The 21,690-nt window shown below is 43.0% G+C and overlaps 1 protein-coding gene and 4 non-coding genes across 5 annotated transcripts; 2 read left to right on the top strand and 3 right to left on the bottom strand.

Moving 5' to 3' along the window:
• Positions 1–312: 312 nt before the first annotated feature.
• Positions 313–4,383, bottom strand: dhrs12 (dehydrogenase/reductase (SDR family) member 12). The gene is made up of 10 exons (XM_084908121.1): positions 4,176–4,383; positions 3,503–3,636; positions 3,325–3,407; positions 2,924–3,016; positions 2,759–2,840; positions 2,321–2,382; positions 2,128–2,232; positions 1,952–2,042; positions 1,685–1,822; positions 313–766 (listed from the first exon to the last, which is right to left on the bottom strand). Exons 1-10 carry the CDS (start codon positions 4,229–4,231, stop codon positions 654–656), a joined length of 957 nt encoding a protein of 318 aa, XP_084764247.1. The 5' UTR covers positions 4,232–4,383; the 3' UTR covers positions 313–653.
• Positions 4,384–4,629: 246 nt separating this feature from the next.
• On the top strand, positions 4,630–4,738 carry trnal-caa (transfer RNA leucine (anticodon CAA)). The gene is made up of 2 exons: positions 4,630–4,667; positions 4,693–4,738. It is a non-coding gene; the product is annotated as a tRNA-Leu (tRNA).
• A 2,521-nt stretch (positions 4,739–7,259) lies between these two features.
• Positions 7,260–7,378, bottom strand: LOC146371208 (5S ribosomal RNA). The gene has a single exon (XR_014797260.1). It is a non-coding gene; the product is annotated as a 5S ribosomal RNA (ribosomal RNA).
• Positions 7,379–7,778: 400 nt separating this feature from the next.
• Positions 7,779–7,888, top strand: trnal-caa (transfer RNA leucine (anticodon CAA)). The gene is made up of 2 exons: positions 7,779–7,816; positions 7,843–7,888. It is a non-coding gene; the product is annotated as a tRNA-Leu (tRNA).
• A 963-nt stretch (positions 7,889–8,851) lies between these two features.
• LOC146371210 (5S ribosomal RNA) lies at positions 8,852–8,970 on the bottom strand. Its single transcript, XR_014797261.1, has one exon. It is a non-coding gene; the product is annotated as a 5S ribosomal RNA (ribosomal RNA).
• Between the last annotated feature and the right edge of the window lie 12,720 nt (positions 8,971–21,690).

Consider the following 21,690-nt stretch of genomic DNA (forward strand, 5'->3'; position numbering starts at 1 on the left):
TTGAGTTCAGTGTTTGTTTATTGGATCGCAGCTGTGATTTTGGGGCTCTTGCTGCAGTGTTGAGTTCTTTGACTGCAAACTGAAACCGGCAGATATTCGACGACTTTAACTGGAGTCTTCGTTTCAGCAGCTTCATCGGACTTTGCTCGGCAACACAGACTTTCTCCTTTTTCCCAGGTATTGCAACACATGACACATGCAAAAGGAGATGATCCACCCAGGAAGAAACGTCTTTAAAAATTACATTTGAAAGTAGCCAAAATACACCAGAAACACAGGTGCACACAACCCCTTATGAATAAACTGCAAGTAAACAGGTAAAATTCTTATTTAATGAAATCAGATAAGAAATTCAACATAAATTAAAATGCATAATTGTTAGTGTGTACATATATGTATAAATGTTCATAAGCTTTACAAATAGGAAGTATATTCATTTTTTTTGATTAACCAAGGAGCAAAAATAAAGTACAAGTCATCTTTCCATAAACAACCACATTTACTTCACTAGATGTTTTTTTGTTTATTTTAACTAAAGGTTGTTCTTGGAGGTTGAAGCTTTTCTGTATATTAAAAAAAGATTGTGTAAACATTAGTAATCTGTGAGGAGTGCTTGTTTTTTTTCCTTTTACAGAAACTGTTTTTTTGAGGTATTAAGGTTTGAACTTTTGGGCGAACTCCTCCAGCGCTGCCAGAAGCTTCTCCTCCTCTTGCGGTGTTGACCGGGAGGCGGCGAGGGGCAAGTGTGTCGCCACTCCTTTACGATCTGAAAGACATTTTATGCGAATACATGAGACATAACGCAAAACTGTGTTCCATTTAAGTGATCGATTATAAAAATGAGTTTAAATATAGCAGTTTTGCAGCATCACAAAAACATGAACATCTTTGATCAATACTATTAAGCTACAATTACGCTCATGAATCACTTTATTGAAGATTAAACTTTTGCAACAAACTAAATAACCTGTGATTACAAATTTCATTTATGACTGTAAAAATGACAGAGTTGATTTCGCTTGCGATTTATGCAAAAAGTGAAATTGCTACTGGTCCAGGTGTTCAAATCTATCGGTGGTTTTTCTGCATGTTACAATCTTGGCAACAGACAGTCTCTACCTGCTGATAGAGCGCAGACAGTTCTACTGCCTGCAGTAACGTCCGCTATTGTGGAGGAGCTAGAGAGGAAACAACTGAATTTCAATGCTGGAGCTTTTTCCAGCAATCATCTTGATCATCACGGGGAATGTGAGGTGTTTGGACAACAGTATGGATGAGTCTGGTGAGCTGTAAGGCGCCAGTCTCGTTACAGCGAGATTATGACAGACTCATAATTCCCAGACTACTGTGTGACTGTAGCTAGAATTTTTTGGGTGGACAGGGACCCAAAAAAGTCCATTAAGCTGAGTGTTAAGAAGAAATATGGAGGGATTTCCCCATTTGTGATTGAAAGCGTAGTTTAATTCTAGACATGTTACTGCGAAACAACGTTTCTGTGGCCTCAATATTGAAGTCAGAAGAATCCAGTTGAAACTGACACAGATGTCATTCAAATGAAGCATTAGTAAAGTATTAGCAAGTGTTTAATACATAATTTATATCTTTTGCTACCCTTCAAGTTCCTTAGTTTCTTTCTGTGATTACAGAGAAAACCATGTTAGATATTTGCAAGTTTTTTTCTGACCTTGAAAGAAGAGCCCACTCGGTTGCTTGGCGGCTGCTGCGGATACGGCGAGCCACACCACGGTGTCAGCTCCCATGGCCTCCGTCCTCAGCTTGGACTTCATCCTAGCGTGGAATGAAGGCATGGAGGTCTGGACCGCTACAGAGAGAAAATTCAAAACTTAAGTCACAGAGACAACATTCTCTTGTCAAAGGTTGTGTTATTCCATGAAAAACCTTTGTCTTCCAGTTAAATTCTTAAGTTTTAATGTATCTTTCTTTTCTTCACCTGGTGTGTCTGCCCAGCCGGGGTGCATGCTGGAGAAGTGGATCTCTTTGTGCTGAGCAGCCCATCTTTCTGTCAGGATCACCTGCTGCCTCTGTCAGACAAAGAAAAAAAATGTATATCAATATAAATACCACAACAATTCCTCTGTAGACCGCTACGTCTTTCAGTCACTCTACTTTATTCTGAGCATAGGCCATGGTCCCGTCAAATGTCCCCTTCTCAAATTGGAGGTCGTCCAAGTCCAATTTCTGTGTGAGCATGCCACCTGAAGACACAGTAATCTGGAGCGGAAACAGAAGAAATCGTTCATTTTCAGTCGTGCATTTGTACATCCTGGTTATTTTTTTGTGCGGTTGTAATTCAACCCACCACTCTCGGGTCTTCGACCTTCTTCAGTGCAGGTATCAGTGCAGTGGTGAGGATGTATGTACCTGAAAAACAAAGTTACGCACAAAAGAGTTTTTATTTATAGCCAATATTAGTCTTTCACATACTTTTTTTGTTGCAAATTTGCAGAAACGACATTAAATAACAACATAATTTGTCAAATAAGGCCAAAACCAGTGATCATTACAGTCACCTCCCCTAAATTTAAATACAAAATGCTTATTTTAATGTTAATATTTTACATTTTGCCTGTTTTGGAAGTTTTTTTAAGACCATCTTAATTACAGTCAGTCTTGAGAATTCATTTTTGCAGGAAAGAAAATGTTGAACACTATCATTTTACACAAAGTTAAGATTTAAAAACCCCGGCTTCCTTTTTGTTGTTAAAACATCCATCAGAAATATGTGTTCTCGTCTTACCCAACGTATTTGTGGCAAAGTTCTTCTCCAAACCCTCCTCAGTTAGTTCTCTCTGGTTGACCATACAGCCCGCATTGTTGATCTGAGAACCACCATAAACAGATTGAGATTAACGTTAAAATATGTTTAATGCAGATGAGCCACAACATATCTGCAGTTACCCACCAACACATGCAGTGTGTTGTTCTGTGAGAAGCTCTGCGCAAACTCCCACACTTGCCTGGCGCTCGACATGTCAACAATGTGGACGTGAACATTCTGGGAATAGACAGGAAAATTAAAGGTGTGGGTTAGTTTTAAGTCTAATCTAATTGGGTGGAAAAGCAGGTATGAATATTCTCATCTATTTTGTTTTGTTTGATTGCTTTATTTTCATTCACGTTTCTTGACAGAACATTTTAAAAATCTGATGGAAAAAAACAAGCATGTGAGCATATTTTTATTAAAGAAAAAGCAAAGCTTCACTTTATTTCAGGGACCTCAATTTGCACAAGGTAAAAGCGACTACAAGAGAACTCCTGTATAAAAAAGAAATAACTCAGACAGATGAACAGTTAAAATCTCACCTCATTTTTACTGCTTTCAACAATTTCACCTTTGGCTGCTTCTGCTCGCCCCTTGTTTCGACACACCATGTGAACCGTTCCCCCTACAGACACAGACGAAAACATGATCAACAATTGACACACACAAATACCAGCAGGAAGGAGGAAAACTGCCTTCTGTCAGCCATGAGACTCTCACCTCTCTTAGCGATTTCCTGCGCTGCAGCTTTCCCTATCCCGCTGTTGGCACCTGTCACCATGAAGGACCTTCCATTCAGGTTTACATCCAGGTCAGCTGGAACAAAATGCTTTGCTGCTGCTTCATAGCCACTCCTGATATGAGCAAAGAGGAATGTGTGAGCACATTACACTGTCACCCATATTTCTACATGCACTGATGTAACAGTGTCATCACTATTGGGTGTGGTTACTAGGATACAATAAGCATACCATAAGCAAATCACAAAATATAACGGACTAATAATTTGGGTAATTTATCAAGTAAAACAGTCTTCCTCCATATAACACTCTCCTGCTTTATACATGTCTTTATCCACTGTGTTAATTTGGGTTACCGGTCACGTCAGAATACATATGTAAGAAGCACTTTCACTGTTTCAAACATCTTTTAAAGAGGTTGTAGTCTTGATTATACGGTAAGCTTGCAGCATTGTGTAATCGTTTACCTGTAGCATGCTGTCGGACACAAACGCGCAGTAACCGAGTGCTATCACTAACAAAGCAAACATGTGGTTAAACTTTGGGCGGCGTGTCGGAAGGTTATGTAGCCTATATGTACCGCAAACAATTAAGACTACAAGTCATTTGACTACATAATAGAGTCCTATTAGAAAAGGAAACTGTCTACTTACTTTGTATACTCCTGGAGTCCTTTGACAAGCCACACAGTATTCCTGTAAAAGGACATTTTAATACGCGCAGCTTCTCTACACAATTGGCTCTTTAGTCGCCCTAACAGTGGACACAGTCCAGTATTTGCGTTTCATAAGGATGACTGCAGCTTGTTATGTAGTAAGCGAAGGTCTGTAGTGAGAGATGGGCGGAGAATCACGTGTATAAGCACCGGAAGTGTATTTCATAACGTATGTATACTGCCCCTGGCGGAAATGTTCGCTTACTGCTGTTTCGTAAACAGCTGCGAAACAAACCATCCTTTCATTTAAACAAACGAATTTAAGCTCAGTTTGAACTGATGTCAAAGAACCTAAAGGACAAATGGCTGTTCGATGCATCTCTGGCAGTCACAATCGTGGCACAGTGAGTTGTGATCATATGAGTGTTTGTTTCAACTCGTTCGACAGCGTTGTCAGGATGGCCGAGTGGTCTAAGGCGCCAGACTCAAGGTTAAACCTTCCTGTGAAACGGGACTTCTGGTCTCCGAATGGAGGCGTGGGTTCGAATCCCACTTCTGACAATACTTTTTTTTTCTTTCTGTGGGCTATGCAGCTTTCTTTCGTCGTTCGCCTACTACTTTTACATAACATGTTATCTTACAGGATACATTATCGTCCCTTCTCCGCAAATGAAAAGACACGACAGTCTTAAAACACTGACATGTTTTAAGACTACTATGCATTTTTAATACTACTAATAAACCGTGTTTACGTTTAAAAATAAAATACGGAAACAGAATCGTAGTTTATAATCCGCACATTTCTCCTTCAGGGTAATTCATTCATAATCACATGTCAGTTTAACTACATGTAAAGTGCTGCCAGAGACAATAAATAAATAAAAAGTCGAGTCTGTGCTTAAAAAACTGTTATGTATTTTACTTACTTAGATCTCCGTCTCGGTCTTGAACTGATAATTTATAATATATCCTTAAAAACGTGAGTTTACCGTCTTCTGGCCTCAGATATCCAGGAGTACATATTACCAGTTCATTTAAAGCTTTCCAAACTGCAAATTTTAATCATTGCTAACCTATGTAAGGTTGGCTTTTCAAAGGTCAGCAAACCTTCCTGTATAACTTCTTGGTATGATTAATATTATAAAAATGAATATTCTACCCATATTCATTTCTTCAAATTTCTTTTTCAGTGTATCCCACTGTTTTTCCCACTGATTTCATCATTTATATGGGCAAACAAGACCCCCAGGATTAGTATGACCTCACTACAACAAGTGGTGGTCTAGCTCTACCCAACTTGATGTTTTATTATTGGGCAGCCAACTTTCAAAAGCATTTGAATGTACTTATTCCTGAATGATCCTCAGGCTACTTGTTGTTGCCTCGAGGCTCAATCATGTCTCTCTACCTCACTTTCAGCACTATTATTTTCATCCCTTCCTGTTTCCCTGTTACAGTTTACAGATAACAATGTTGTAATTGCATCTCTAAAAATATGGTAACAATTCCGGCGTCACTTCACTTCAGTTCAGTCTCTGCCTCTGCTCTGGCCCCAATCTGTAACCATGGTGGACTCCTCCTTCTGTATATGGGCAAGAAAGGGTATTAAATGTTTTTATTATTATTTTTTTTAAAGATAACACTTTTCTCAGCTTTAGTGCCCTGGATTCTTTGTACGATTTGCCCTGCTATCATTTGTTGCGCTATTTCCAAATAAGACACTGTGCATCTTCTATCTTGCCGGAGTTTCCGAGTCAGCCCCCCAATCATTGGTGGGAAGACTTATTTGAGCTGAGGCCTCACAGGAAGGCTCTTATATCACGAATATATACTTTAATTACGGCATCGGGTAATTACTCAACCAAAAAAATTGTTTCCACTTGGGAGCAGGAACTTCTTAGGTTTGGCGAAGATTACTGGGACAAAGTAATTAACACAATTCATACCTCATTTTCATGTGCATATTCAGTTTAAGACAGTATACAGATTACACATCTAAAATATACCCCGGCATTCCTGACCTGTGCAACAGATGCAAAACCTCCTACCTGTTAATTAACTCATATGTTTGTTTGTTTTTTACATGCCCAACACTTCAGTTATATTGGACTTTTTATTTTGAAGTGCTCTCTCATGTTTTGAGTGTTACACAATCCTTGTCCACTAGTTGCCTTTTTTGTGTTTCTGAAGATTCCACCCTAAACCTTAGCCGTAAGCAGCTGGACATTATAGCTTTCACTTCAATGCTGGCACAACGTAGAATTTTGCGGTCTTCGAAAAACTTCTCACCCGGAAAGATTTTTTTAAAAATGAAGAAAATAAAATTCAGACTCAGAGGAAATGCTAATAGGTTTTCACAGGTGTGGCAGCAATTTATCATTTATATCATTTTGAGTACCTTGGTTTTTTGTTGTTGTTGTTGTTTTTGTAATTGAGGGGCAGTCTCTCTGTGTGGGTTTTATTTACTTATTTATTTATTTCTGTTATTGGATTGGACCTTGGGATGGGTATTAGTTATATGCTGTTCAGTAGTTCTCAAAAATCATTCAAATTGTAACGGCCTGAACTGTATGTCTTTGTATCATTGGTGCTTGTTTTATTAGGCCTGATATATCAAACTACATGTAAAAATTCTATAAATAAACAGGACCCCCCCCCCCCCCAAAAAAAACAAAAAAACAAAAAACAAAAACAAAAACCCCTCAGTTTACCAATTTTTATCTATTAATCAATATATTGATTTTGCACGGGTCACTTATTAATTCTTGGAACCCATTTTATACGAAATTTTTCTCGTTCAAATCTTTATTCGTCAATCGAGATTTTCTTTATTTTTTCTACTATTTATTTAAGGATGAATAAATGAATTTCCTTCTTTCAGACTTCTTGCCAAATATTTTGTCAAAGTCGTCTACAATGGTGTAGCAGCAGCTCCCCCTGGTGTACAAAAGGAAGTGCTCTCGTGATATCCTGTGACAGAAAAAAAAAAAGGATAAAAACGAACATTGTCAAGTACTGTTATTGCTTTGAAAGCTTTGTTGTAACGAAGCAACAGCGCCGCCTGGTGTATAAATGAAAAAAAAGCTTACAGCACCTGGTATTCCCAGGCGGTCTCCCATCCAAGTACTGACCAGGCCCGACCCTGCTTAGCTTCCGAGATCAGACGAGATCGGGCGTGTTCAGGGTGGTATGGCCGTAAGCGACTGTCGTAGTAACAGGAAACATATTTATATGCAACAACAAAGGCTGGACGCTAAAACAAATGTAATGCAACGTGTTCAGGGTGGTATGGCCGTAAGCGAGTGTGGCGCTAACATGAAGCATATTTATAGCTATTTAGTCCAATTCTCAACACAGGTCGGCTAGTTGAGTAGTGTTTTTTCTCTTCCTGGCGGTGCCTTTATGTTTTTCTTATTAACGGAAAGACGAAATAAAAACAGAAAATAAAAGTGAGCCGTAACCCAAACAAACTTAAGATTTTTAATAAACTCTACGCTAAACTCTTTAAAAAAAATTGTCTTTTCAAAGTGATACAAAGTCTCAGCTGCAAACTTTGGTTAGCAGCAGTGAAACAGCTTTCTGACGGCCGGGGATCGCAGTTGTCAGGATGGCCGAGCGGTCTAAGGCGCCAGACTCAAGGTGACAAACCTTCCTCAACACGGGACTTCTGGTCTCCGAATGGAGGCGTGGGTTCGAATCCCACTTCTGACAATACTTTTTTTTGTTCTTTTTAAAAATTCTTAATAAAAACTATTATTCAGTTTAGCTTTAGTTAAGTACCTTGATAACGACCACTTTACAAATCCTGCTTTGTATACGAATCAAAACCTTTTTAAAGCTGAAAAATAGGATAGGACAAATAGGATAGGATAGGACAAAAATGTGTAAATGTGACATGAAAAATTATTTCAACGAGGAGTTCCTCAAATAGGCACACATTAACATTTTTACAATTCAGTGCTCTTGTAGCAGAAATACTGATTATTTTACTTATCTGTCTCCTCCGATCTCCACACCACTTTACCCTCACCTCACTTCTCATTCCTTAGGCCTACCCCCTCAATAAAACCATCTTCCCACTCTTCTAATCACTCTTTTTTCACCTCCACATGGCTGATAGTTGAGTTTTTCATCCACTCTTCTGTCATCATCTATGACAGGGGTGGGGAACTCCAGGCCTCAAGGGCCAGTGTCCTGCAGGTTTTAGATTTCACCCTGGGCCAAGACACCTGAGTCAAATGATTAGTTCATCACCAGGCCTCTAGTGAACTTCAAGACATGCCGAGGAGGTTTTTTAGCCATTTAAATCATCTGTGTTGGATCAAGGACACATCTAAAACCTGCAGGACACTGGCCCTTGATGTAATTTGTAATTTGATTGCTGTATATCTTTCAGCAATGATACCAGATCATTACTTCTGAGCATGATAACTTACACTGAGGCAGGTTCTAGCTATGGGCAGCTCAACACGTCCACCCAAAAAAGAAAAACTCTCCCACCTCTCATGATCTTAATGTGATCAGAGGTACAATGAAATGTTGAACTTAGTGCAAGTAAAACCCACACAAACAGCCATTTTTGATAAATATATAAAATTTCACCTCTCAGTCTTTTCCCCCATAGCTGTGTCCCCCGATGAGGAGCAGCAGCGCACCCTGGTGTATGAAAGCAAAAGCTTACAGCACCTGGTATTCCCAGGCAGTCTCCCATCCAAGTACTGCCCAGGCCCGACCCTGCTTAGCTTCCGAGATCAGACGAGATCGGGCGTGTTCAGGGTGGTATGGCCGTAAGCGAGTGCTAACGTCACAAGATGGCTTTTTATATGGTAGAAAACACGAACTATGTTGGAGTATTTTGATTTATTTCTTCGAAATGAATCAGATTTTAACAACTTGGGATTCGTAGAGAAGCTAAAACACATATACCCTGCTATATGTTTTTAGTTTTTTGAAACCTGGATGAGTATTGTCCTTCGTTTTAATTTTTTTTTCTGGTCCAAAAGTTTAGGTTATTTAACCTCCTAAGACCCGAACTCTTCCACGGCATGCATTTTTAATTTCTCTTTGATATTTGCGGATATTGGGGCCCGATGAATGTAAAAACAAAGAATTACCAGATTTTTTTTTTTTTTACCTGATTTTTGTTTCTAAGAAAAATGAGAGCCACAAATGAGGATATTCGTTTAAAATTTTGATAGAACAGTAGCAGTATAATGTCCTCGTAAGTGGATATCAGGCCCTTGTAGAGCAAAATTGAGTATTTTGGTCTAAATAACCCAAAATGTGATGTCCACATATCTGGATGCCAGGTCCTAGGAAGTTAAGATAAATATATTTCAGCTGGGCTCAAACTGAAAATATATTTATTATTAGAAGTTTTCTACTGGATTGACACGTTTTTAATTTACAGGCCTGAGAGTTCTAACCAAACATGATAAGAATATATGAAGAATTAGTACTGCCACGCCATTACCATCTTTGTGTGGGCAAAGATAAATCCAAATCCAAGTGGGAAGCCAGCACCCCTTGACGTTTGCATGCATAAATATGGTTCAAGTTACTAAATAATATGGTGACATAACAAAAAGGGCACAGCTTTTGTTTTCAAGAAGTCAGAGTGTAACCGGTGTGGTTCTACGTTGTGTCTGACGATAAAAGGTAAAAGAAAGAAAGACCTCCAAATAAATAGCTTGCCCACTCCAGCTCCTATGACCAAATACAAACAGTGGGGAAGAGGGTTAGCTCAACCCACCACAACTTCCAAGGTAGCAAGAATTATCTAGTCAGGATAGGAATTATATGTGTGTTTTACAGTGCTGGAAAGAAATGACACCAACCTCTCCCACAGGGGAATTGTAGAAAAGGGGAGAGGCCAAAGGGGTACACTGTATTTATAGGGTTGCACCAAAGAAGAAGAACAATGAGGAGGGGCTCTAACTGATAATGAACATAACTACAGGCTTGGAGGTCCTAAAAGTTAGGTATAAAAGGAACGGTTTGGGGGTTTAGAACACATTTTGTGTAATTATAACAAGATGTGATTTATGACCCTGTTACATTCACCCCCCCAAGAATTACACAAAATCCTAAAGAGTACACCAAAACAAAACAAAAAAAATAATAAAATGTATAAATACACCCACAATAACAGATACAGTGGCCTCAAACAAATTCACATTACATATACAATGAATTACATCAGCAACATAGCTTCCTCCAAGGAGGATAAGAGACCTGAGACCCGCTCGGCGCCTAGCAAGATCCCAGGACACACTACAGACAAAATGAGGTGCCATTTACACCACACAAAACAGGCCATAATATCTATGGGCGTCACCATCAGACTGCACAGACTGACAAAATACAATCAACTCTGTGCTTCTATTATTCTTTTCCAAAAACAATAGCAATGGACAACATACAGCAATAAACAAATTCACACATCAATAACCGCTGCTTGAACAGGTTCAACACCAAGGAGAGTTTAGAGTTGAGCCATTAATTCAATCAAGCGATGAACTGGTTTAATGATTCTACCAAAACGTTCAAGAGAATGAAAACTATGGGAGTCAGCAGGGGAGTCTGGGGAGGCTCCATCACCAGCCAGCCCACCAAGATCAGGAGCACCCATCATAGGAGGGGTCTCATGAACGCCATCTTCGACTGGGTCAGCGGCGGTTTGCTGATAGATCCATGATAGTGTGTGGTCATCATACTCGCCAATGCTGGAGATGGAATCCACAGTACGGGTGGCAGGAGGTACAGCTCCTGTGTCCCCAAAAGATATCACAGACCCATCCGGGTCAGACTCAGGGGGGCCACTGACAACGCTCACAGCAGGATGTGCAGCATCGTCATTCAATGTTGTGTCCAAGGGCAAAAAGTTAACTTGAAGGAGCAGGTTGCGATGCACCACATGCTCGTGTCCTTCTTTGTCTCTGATACGACAGATGTGAAGAGCAGGATCCAAGTCGACTACCGTGTACACAACAGGTTCCCATTTGTCAGAGAGCTTCCTTTTCCCTCTGACTCCCTTGTTTGCCAACAACACCTGGTCTCCCAGTGAAAGAGGCAGACCCTTCACCTTTCTGTTGTACTGGTCAGACTGGTGTCTCTGCTCCATCGTGCTGTGTTCCTGGGCTTGGAGCATGGCAGAGCGCAGGTCATCCATCAGTGACTTGACATAGGTATCATAGTCACAAATGGTGTCATCATGAAGGACATCCCAAAACATGAGGTCAACTGGCAACCTCGGGACCCTCCCAAACATCAGGTAGAATGGCGCAAAGCCGGTGGTCTCGTGTGCTGTACAGTTATACACAAACGTCATGGACTGTATCATCTGCGGCCATTTCTGCTTACATCTGGGGGGGAAGGACCGTAACATGTTTCCAAGGGTGCGATTAAATCTCTCTGTGGTACCATTACCCATGGGGTGGTATGGTGAAGTGTGGGATTTGGCAACGCGACCCAAAACCAGAAGCTCTGCAAGCAGCTCGCTCTCAAAACTAGCTCCCTGGTCAGAGTGAATGCGCTGAGGGAAGTCATACACACAGAAGAATCCATCCCAGAGCTTTTTGGCAACTCTCTTAGTGGTCTGATCCTGGCATTGGAATGCATGTGCTAATTTTGTGAAGTGGTCAGTAATCACAAGATTACTTGGGGGTTGTTGTTGCTGTCCTCAGCTGACCAGAAGTCAATGCACACAAGTTCCAGTGGAGCACAGGTCTTAATGCTTTCCAACGGGGCCCTAGCTGCTGGCTCTGGGGTCTTACTGAGAACACACCTGCGGCAATTTCTCACATGATTGCGCACATCCTTCTCCATATCATACCAGAAGAAACACTGACGAGCCAAGGAGAGTGTGCGAGGCTGACCCTGATGACCAGCATTGTTGTGTATGCCAGACAGCACCATTTGTTTTAGAGAGTCAGGTACCACAAACTGGAATCTCTTGTGTTTGGTCAGTGGGTCCCTCACAACTCTGTAGAGGACACCATTGAGGAATGTGAGCTTATCCCATTGTTTCAGGAGCCGCAATGTATGTTGGTTCTCATGACAGCGCTCACGTCTGGAGGGTCTGCGCTTACGCTCAACATAAAGGGCTACTCTAGAGATCAAAGGATCTCCTGTTTGGTGAGACAGGAGATCAGCGTGGGACAGCACATGAGAGACATCACAGTCAGGTGGACTAATGGAGGTCAGGTGACCAGCGAGGGATGTTGCATGCTGGCGAGAAGCAGACTCCCACTCACAGAGGGAGGACATGAGAGAAGAGACATCATCAGTTGACAGAGACACGTCAAGCACAGCAGAGGGTAGAGCACTGCGTATTGATTGAGGTTGACAGGTCAAACGGAAGGCATCTTGGACACTGGCATCTTTCACATCACTGACTTGCTCTAGCAGCTCAAAGTAGGGCTCCGACAGGAGGCGCTGGGCCAAAGGCCTCACAAACGGTTCCCTGCTCAGGGTGTCTGCCACGATGTTCAGCTTTCCAGGAACATATTTGATCTCAAAGCAGTATGGTGCAAGCTTAGAGACGCAACGCTGTTCACAGGCATCCAGCTTTGGCTTAGTCAGAATGTATGTGAGAGGATTGTTATCAGTCCAGACAGTGAACTGGTGACCCTTGAGCCAGTGGCTGAACTTATCGCACACAGCCCACTTCCGAGCCAAAAATTCAAGCCGGTGTGCTGGGTATTTGGCCTGACTGCGGCTGAGAGACTTACTAGCAAAGGCTATAGGTCTTGCTCTCTCCTCACCAGCTGGCACCTGGGATAAGACAGCACCCAGCCCATCCATGGAAGCATCAGTTGAAAGGATGAATGGCCTCTCAAAATCAGGATGTGCCAGCACCGCACAGCTGAGAAGTGCACCTTTGAGTCCCTCAAATGCCTTCTCGCAAGCAGGAGTCCAGTCATGAGGGGTGGGCTTACGAAAGGTTCCAGGTTTCCGACTCCCATGGCAGCCTTTAGTCCTCTTCTGACCGGCAGTTAGAGCAAAGAGTGGCTTTGCAATACAAGAGCACCCTGGAATGAAATGCTGGTAAAACATCACCATGCCAAGGAAGGATCTCTCTTTCCTCTGAGAAGGGGTGCAACCGTCACCATCCATGAGGTCAGTCTTCTGAAAACCGGCGATAACCCTCACTTTATCCTGATCAACCGAGACACCACCAGCATCCACGACATGACCCAAAAACCTCACAGAGCGTCTGAGAAAGTGACATTTTTTCTGCGCCAGCTTTAGATTGCTGGTCCTCAGGCGAGAGAAAACAATCTCAAGACGTTTTAGGGCCTCCTCTTCTGAAGGTGCAAACACCAGCAGGTCATCAAGATAACAGAGGAGGCTGGAAAAGTTCAAGTCACCAAAGATGCTGAGCATCATCCGCATAAAAGATGCTGGGCTGTTGCATAGACCCTGGGGAAGTCTGTTGTACTCATACAGGTCAAGAGGTGTAGTGAAAGCCGTGTACCATCTGTCAGACTCATGAAGGGGAACGTTGTAGAGGTCCATGGTGCTGAAGAAAGCATTCCCACCAAGGGCAGCAAAGCAGTCAGCCTGATGGGGCAGTGGGTGAGCATCCTTAACAGTTTTGGCATTGAGCCAGCGGAAGTCAGTGCATATCCTCAAGTCACCTGACTTCTTCCAAACCATTACCAGTGGTGAGGCGTATTCTCTGGTGGACTTACTGATGATGCCTTTCATCTCCATGTCTGACAGCACCTCTCGCAATTTATGATAGTGAGCCGGGGGTACTCTGCGATAGGGAAGCCCGAAAGGGTGGTCGTCAGTGCGGTGGATACGATGGACAAAGTCTTTCACCTCACCACAGTCCAGTTTGTCTCTAGAGAACACATCTTGGTAAGTCAACACAAGCTCCACCAATTTCCTCTTCCACCCATCTGACACTTCACAGCCCTCAATGTCAATATCAGCCAACCCAGCGTCTTTGAGTAGCTGTGCAGAGTCAGGCACAGAGTCTGATGAGGGGGGAAAACTGGTATGCTGGTCAGTCAGAGTCTCGCAGAGACCTTGAGTGATGGGCAGGTCTTCTACAGCAATACAAGGGAAGACATCAGCAATCTTAGCATTGCGACGAAGTGTCACAGGGCTCTGTGTTGGGTTAAGGACTTGCATAGGGACCCAACGATCTCCCCACATGGGTGTTATAATGCTCCCCACCATTATGTTCTTATAGTGCGCCCCACCATTATGTTCTTTGGAGTGGAACGGGCTGACGTGGGTTCCACAACGACAGTACTCCCTGGAGACACAAGGGCAGAAGGTGGCAGCTTTCCCCAAACTACATATTCTTTTTGTGGCAGGAGAGTGACACTCTTCCACAACCTGACTGTACCTACTTTATCTGGCATCACAGGAGCAGACCACCTTGAGATACAGCTCAGCAACTGCAGGAAGTCTTCACAATCAGTACCAGTGTAATTGGAGTTAATAAGCTCCCAGTACTTTGTATCCGCCTTCATCTTCTGAATGATGGGCCGGATCACATTGCTCCCCACAATGAGTTCATCTTTTTGCCCAGGAACCACAAACGTTGGCACAAGAAACCTCGACCCATATACTTCAATGTCCAAATCATTGACGCATTTGGGTTGTGTGAGAAGGCCATCGCAACCAACCAGCACCACATTTTAAGAGACCTGCTGCGGAATCAGAGCAACACCAGCAGCTCTTAGCTTGCTATCAGCCTCTTCACTTAGTGTGCATGACATACTTCCTGAATCAAGCATGCCTGTTAGGGAGCACCAGCCACTGACAGACACTGGGGTGTAAAACAACTCACTAGCCCTGCCAACTCTTTGTGAACCCATATGTGGCGTGGGTGTGGTCTCTGGCCAGCTGCAGAGGAGGGGTGACGCAGTGAGCTCCCGGGGCGGCGCAGGGGCGGGGTGAACAGGTGTGCTGGGATCTGACAGTGATTGTGTCTCTTTATATGTTGGCAGTGACAGTCGGAGGAGGAGAGCGGACGTGACAGCAGAGAGAGAGCTGGAGTGTCTGTGTCCCAGTAAACCACAGTGTTAAATAAAAGTTCTGCTGTCGTCAAATTCGCTCCGGCTTATGTTTCTTGGGTCCAACGTTACACCATAATAACAGTCTTCTCATCAGAGAGGCTACTACAGCAGTTAACATATATGGTTTCTGGGTCTGTTGCATTTGTGAGGGTTTCATCAACACTGCCCATGCTACCCCTCTCGTTACATGGGCTGGCTAGTTTAAAGCAACATTGGTGGGAGGAGGGACTGAAATGTTTGGTTTCTGGCGCAACTGTGGGCATTCACGCCTCGTGTCCAGGGTCAAAGCAGCCGTGGCATAGCTTGTACAGCCTACAATGCACATGGGTTGTGTGTTCTTGTGAGCCACACACTCTGCCCGAAGCACGGTAAGCACTGCGGTGCCCATGGGAATGACCCGGGGTTGTGGGCACCTAGGACCAGTGGCTAGTGATGCAGTGCACATGGACAGAACCTTGTCAAACAGTGCTACCATCTCTTGAACACCTGGCTCAGCTGGAGAAGGGCCGGAAACTGGCAAAGATGGGAGCGTGACATGAGCAGGAGTCAAGAGAGGAGTAGCAGAGGGCTGTTGCAGACTTACCATGCCATCAGAAGAGAGAGGCTGACATGTCGCTGCAGAGGGAACAGAGGGCATAGGATTCGAGGCTGGCTCATGTGTTACTGGGACTGCTTGAGCACCGCTGGAGTGGGGCTGGCTGTTAACAGTAACAGGGCTCTGATGTGGAACGGACAGACATGCTGTATTATGAGACAAAACACTAGACTGTCTTATTTTCCTCACATAGTTGTCCAGACGGCTCTGAACCTCAGCCGCAGTCCACTCCTCAGGAGCCTTCAGTTGAAACGACAAGGCAAGACTGTGGTCAGGACAGTGATTAATGAACATTGAAACAACCTCACTACTGGGGTCCTCTACCAGTTTGCCACGCCTGCGGAGACACTCATCAGCAGCGTCAATAGACTTGTTCAACCGGATCCAGTAATCCATGGCATTCTCACCTGGTCGTGGCACAGTACTGTAGAAATCTTTCATTGGCAGGCTGGAATATCTCAAGTCGCTGAAGTTAGACCTCAGTATGTCAAACACAGCAGTAATAAGATCATTCCCATTCAACTTAGGGCGGCAACGAAGTGACACCTTGACCACATCTCTGGCTTTGCCAGTCAGTCTAGACATTAATATGGCAAACATTTCTTCATCTGTGTCACAGCTGATTCTGTGCAAATAACATCTCATCATGTCCTCCCATTCACCGATGGGGAATAGATCTGTGTTGTCACCCTTGAAGTATGGTGGAGCTTTGGTGTCTGACTGAACAGTAACCTTCAGCTGGGACTGGTCATTGCAGCTCGAGGGCACATTCTGGGGAGACTGTAGCTGGGTGGGGGCTGGCTGGTGCATAGAGTTAAGAGAGGATGTGATATTTTCCCCAATTTGCTTTGCTAAGTCAGTAATCAAGCTGCTCAACATGTCACTAGTGACAGCCTGGGTGTGTGTTTGGCGTTCGCGAGCAGCTGGTGTGGAGCTAGCTGCTGGCATTAATGGTGAGTGCATCACTGACTGGTCTACAGTGTGGGCACCAGTACCCAGGGCTACTGGCCTACCCGTCCCAGAACACTTTGGAGCAATCTGATGACCCCTCCCCAAACCAAAGGTCACATTACTCCCCGCAGAGAACAGATCAGGCATAGCGCTACCCGCAGTTTCCTCACCTAACATGTTGGCCCAAGTGAGATATCACTGTTTGACAGCAAAAAAAAAAAAAAAAAGAGAGCCTAACCCCCACACACAATTATGCAAAACTTCACAAAACAATGAAATGTGGGGGAAAACAAAAAAAAAAAAAATGTAATCAAAACACCATAGAAAATAAAATGTTGTTCTCTCCTCTCAATTAAAACAGAAAAGATCAATAGAAAAAAATAAATAAATTACAATCTGTATAATTTGAGGCAACAATATGAAACAGAGACAGAAATGATCACCTACGTATTTCGCCTTTAAGTTCACGCTTGACAGAGATACCTGCAGGCCAAATTGCAGGGCCTAGCTCACATAAACGCTATATAAAAACCTGTGAGTCAAAGCGGAGGGCACAGGACCCTGGCACACAGCGAACAGCTGCAGAGAGGAGGTAGCGGTGGGGGGGGGGAGAGATCGCGGATTGGCGATGTGACGGGTCAGTGGCACCAAGTGTAACCGGTGTGGTTCTGCGTTGTGTCTGATGATAAAAGGTAAAAGAAAGAAAGACCTCCAAATAAATAGCTTGCCCACTCCAGCTCCTCTCCCACAGGGGAATTGTAAAAAAGGGGTGGCATTTATTTTTTACATTAAACATAAAGTATGAATTTAGACGTAACACATTTGACATAAGATTGAAAAAACAACAACAACACGAAATCCGACATACCTGACGATAAAAGGTAAAAGAAAGAAAGACCTCCAAATAAATAGCTTGCCCACTCCAGCTCCTATGACCAAATACAAACAGTGGGGAAGAGGGTTAGCTCAACCCACCACAACTTCCAAGCTAGCAAGGAGTATATATTCATGCTAGCGTTCCCGTTCCCTAGAACACATATGTGGCACACACATACTACACATTTATAGCATCTAACAAAAAACAGGCATAATGATGACAATAATTGAACTAAAATTGCAATCAGAAACATCAGGGTGGCTAAATATGAAATATATATGTGTTTTACAGTGTTGGAAAGAAATGATACCAACCTCTCCCACAGGGGAATTGTAGAAAAGGGGAGAGGTCAAAGGGGTACACTGTATTTATAGGGTTGCACCAAAGAAGAAGAACAATGAGGAGGGGCTCTAACTGATAAACACTAGTAGGTACACAATGACTCTGACTTGGCTTGTCTGGCTTCTTCTGTTTTTTCCAACCTTACACTCTTGGGTAGGTGACATAGTTTTAACATGACAATTAAAAGTGATTTACTCTGATTCTTAAAAAAAAAAAAAAAGATAGGCTCACTTATATTATACAGAAATAAACTTTGGATAACTTGTTTTATAACCCTACAGTGTGCACTAGATGGCAGTCTTCCATAAGCCTTCCAACGACACAAAGCAGTGTAACTGTAAGGTCACTTCAGTGATGGTTTCTCCAATCCACAGCTTCATCTCACACTATCCACAGGAGTATGATGACTGTGCTACACTTGTTAAATAAAAGATGAAAAGTTTGAAAAACCCGATACACTCGAAGTGCTTCACGATACTGCACCTCCACTGCTGAAAAGTTTTGCACAACTTACCTCAAAGAACAGATGGCCAAAAAATATCTGCCTTTGCACAATCTGCCTTTTCATTAAAGCTTCTAAATAGTCTGAAAACAGCTGCAGTCTTCATATTGTTTCCTCATGATTATAAAAAATGTCCATATATTTGTAGGATTTTTATGTATGTTTATATTGAAATGGAGTAATCTGCAGATTGAATGATGTGGATCAAAATATGCATGTCAAATATGCATGCTTGATAACACCCTACTTGTATCTATTACCCTGAAAATGTAAAATTGTAAAATGTAAATGTAAAATTATCATTTTTGTATATGAAAAAACCCCAAAACACTAAGCGCTTGAGCTTCAAATAACAGCTTGGGATAGGCACAATCTGCGGTCATTATTATAATATCAAATTATTCTTGAATAAACATAATTGTAATAATTGAACTTGCTCTTTTATAGATTCTGAAACATTAAAAACTCATTTGTTTTACCCATGATTCCATGAACACAATTACAAGCAGTATAGACCAGATCCCACAAACTTCTTTTTGTACCACTTGGAGCCCAATAACGGGTTACTCCAACTGTGTGCTAACACTGCTGAGATAACAACAAGCTGAGAGGCTGTAAAATGTTGCATTAAATTTCTTTCAGCCGCCTGAAAGATTTCTGATATTGGGATGGTACTATAGACTGCATATAAGTGTTTAAGGCACAACCTAATCATCGTATCCCTGGTGGTTAGTTTCTTGATTTTACCATAGAAAGAATTAAAGACTGTTGCCAAGCTTGGTCTGAACATCTTATTTGTTCTGTTCCCATGAGCCAAGCCTGCTGGAGGAGTATCCCCCACTGTCCTCAAGTCCTCTCCAGCAGACCAGTGGAGCTACACAAACAAGACCTGGGGTCCAGTCAATTTGTCCGGACAAATGTGGGGATTTGGGACCACTGCAAGCTATGCAGGGATGAGTGCTTTTTGTTTGTGTGCCAAGTAACTCCCCTCAATCCCTTGGTCTCTTAAGTCACTCTATTCACCCCAGTCTTTGTCTGGTTTATCTTGAACCTGACACACTGAACTAAGGAAAAGTTCTTTCTTGCCCTTGTTTATGTTTTAATTCTGGCTTTGGAAAGATCTGTGTGCAGTGTCCAGGTACCAAATTAGAATTTTCTAAACATTTGGTTGGACAACTTGTTCTCTTTCACCCAGCTCTCACCTCTGTGGAAGAAGAGATCACAGTAGGGCGATAGATGTTGAGCAGATGGGATGGGGTGTGTGCCCCCCCTTACACCTCCATCTCTGGTCAACAATGAGCGAAGTTCACACTGCATCAGCACAAGTGGCTGAAACAATCTGAGAAAGTGGCTGGAGCAATGCAGCACCTCAGTCCCCTGTTCTCCACTGGCCCAGTCAGCCCGTCTGTGCTCTTCTCAGCATGCTGATCAGAGGATTAGGTTGCAGCGGCAGCATCAAGTCAAGAGCACGTTGAAGAAAGGGAAAGGCACGCAGGGAACACGAGTTTCAAGACAGTTTCACACACACCCACACAAGAAGGCAAGCAGACGGGTATAAGAAGGACCACACCACACTTCCTGTACTCTGACAACTTGTCGGTAGAGGGTACCACAATTCTGTTGTGCAATGTTTGTACAGACATATATGTATATATATATATAAAATCAAATAAAAACCAAATACGTAGACACTAAATAAAAAGGAGGAGGATGGATAGAGGAAAAAAGGAAAGTGTAATAGGAAGCGCAGGTGATTAGAAAGGAGGAAGTTAGGGTGTTATGAAGAGGATGAAGACTGGAAAGGTCCAGATGACATATTTGTTGAGGTATTTCCAGGAGAGAGGGCGGTGGACTTTAACACAATGTCTTAAGAATAGAGAAAATGTGTACTGGTACCAGTTTTCAAGAATAAGGGTGACGTGCAGAGCTGCAGTAACTACAGAGTGATAAAGTTGATGAGCCATATCATGATGATATGGATAAGAGCTATTAAGGCGAGGTTAAGAAGCGAGGTGACGATCAGTGAGCAGCAGTATGTCAAGAAAGAGCACCAAAGATGTGGTGTTTGCTTTGAGAGTGTTGATGGAGAAGGATGGAGAAGTATAAAGAAGGTCAGAAGGAGGTGCACTGTGTCTTTGTGGCTCTGGAGAAAGCAAATGATAGGGAGCCAAGAAAGGAACTGTGGTATTGCACGAGGAAGTCAGGAGTGGCAGAGAAGTATGTGAAGGTGGTGCAGGAGGAACACGTTCTCACTCCCAAAGCGTAACATTTTACGCTAGGTGACAAATCGTCAACATATTACGTTTTCGGCTACCCACCACGTTCCTAAATGACGACCTCGGAAAAAAGAGGAAATATGAGAACCGTCTGGACTCAATCCACACATGTTCGCTCTTTTTCTTCAAATCGCTTAGAAACACGCTATTTAACATCATTAAAGTCCTGGTTAAGGTCAGGAATAAGGTTATGGTCAGGGCTAGGGATAAGGTTAGGTTTAGGGCTGCAATACAGGGCTGGAACGTCTATTACCGCGGGAGCGTCATTGCACTGGATTCCAGCCATAACCCGCCGCGTACCATAAGAACACCGAAGGTCTCCTTTCGCGTTCCTCAGGAACGCCGCGGGACGTGACAAAATGTCGACATGTTACGCCTCGGGAGTGAGAACGGGCTGGCAGGAGATCTATCAGGACAGCAAGGCAGGGCTGAGGTGTACGGTAGGAGTGAGAGATGGGTTTAGGTTGGGGTGGGACTACAAGTTTTGCAGACAACATGGGAGTATGGAGCAGGTGGACCCTGCAGAGGTGGAGGTATGCTCTGGAGAGAAGAGGAATGAAAGTTAGTACAAGCAAGGCAGAATACATGTGTGTGAATGAGAAGGAGATGTACAGGGTGGGCCATTTATATGGATACACCGTAATAAAATGGGAATGGTTGGTGATATTAAAGTCCTGTTTGTGGCACATTAGTATATGTGAGGGGGCAAACTCCTCAAGATGGGTGGTGACCATGGTGGCCATTTAGAAGTCGGCCATCTTGGATACAACTTTTGTTTTTTCAATAGGAAGAGGGCCATGTGACACATCAAACTTATTGGTAATGTCACAAGAAAAACAATGGTGTGCTTGGTTTCAACGTAACTTTATTCTTTCATGAGTTATTTACAAGTTTCTCTTTGTTCACAGCCATTGACATGTCGAAGAGGTTA

The sequence above is a fragment of the Perissodus microlepis genome, chromosome 16 (assembly GCF_051167445.1).
Source record: "Perissodus microlepis isolate ML-2025 ecotype Zambia chromosome 16, ASM5116744v1, whole genome shotgun sequence".
In the NCBI taxonomy this organism is placed as follows: Eukaryota; Metazoa; Chordata; class Actinopteri; order Cichliformes; family Cichlidae; genus Perissodus; species Perissodus microlepis.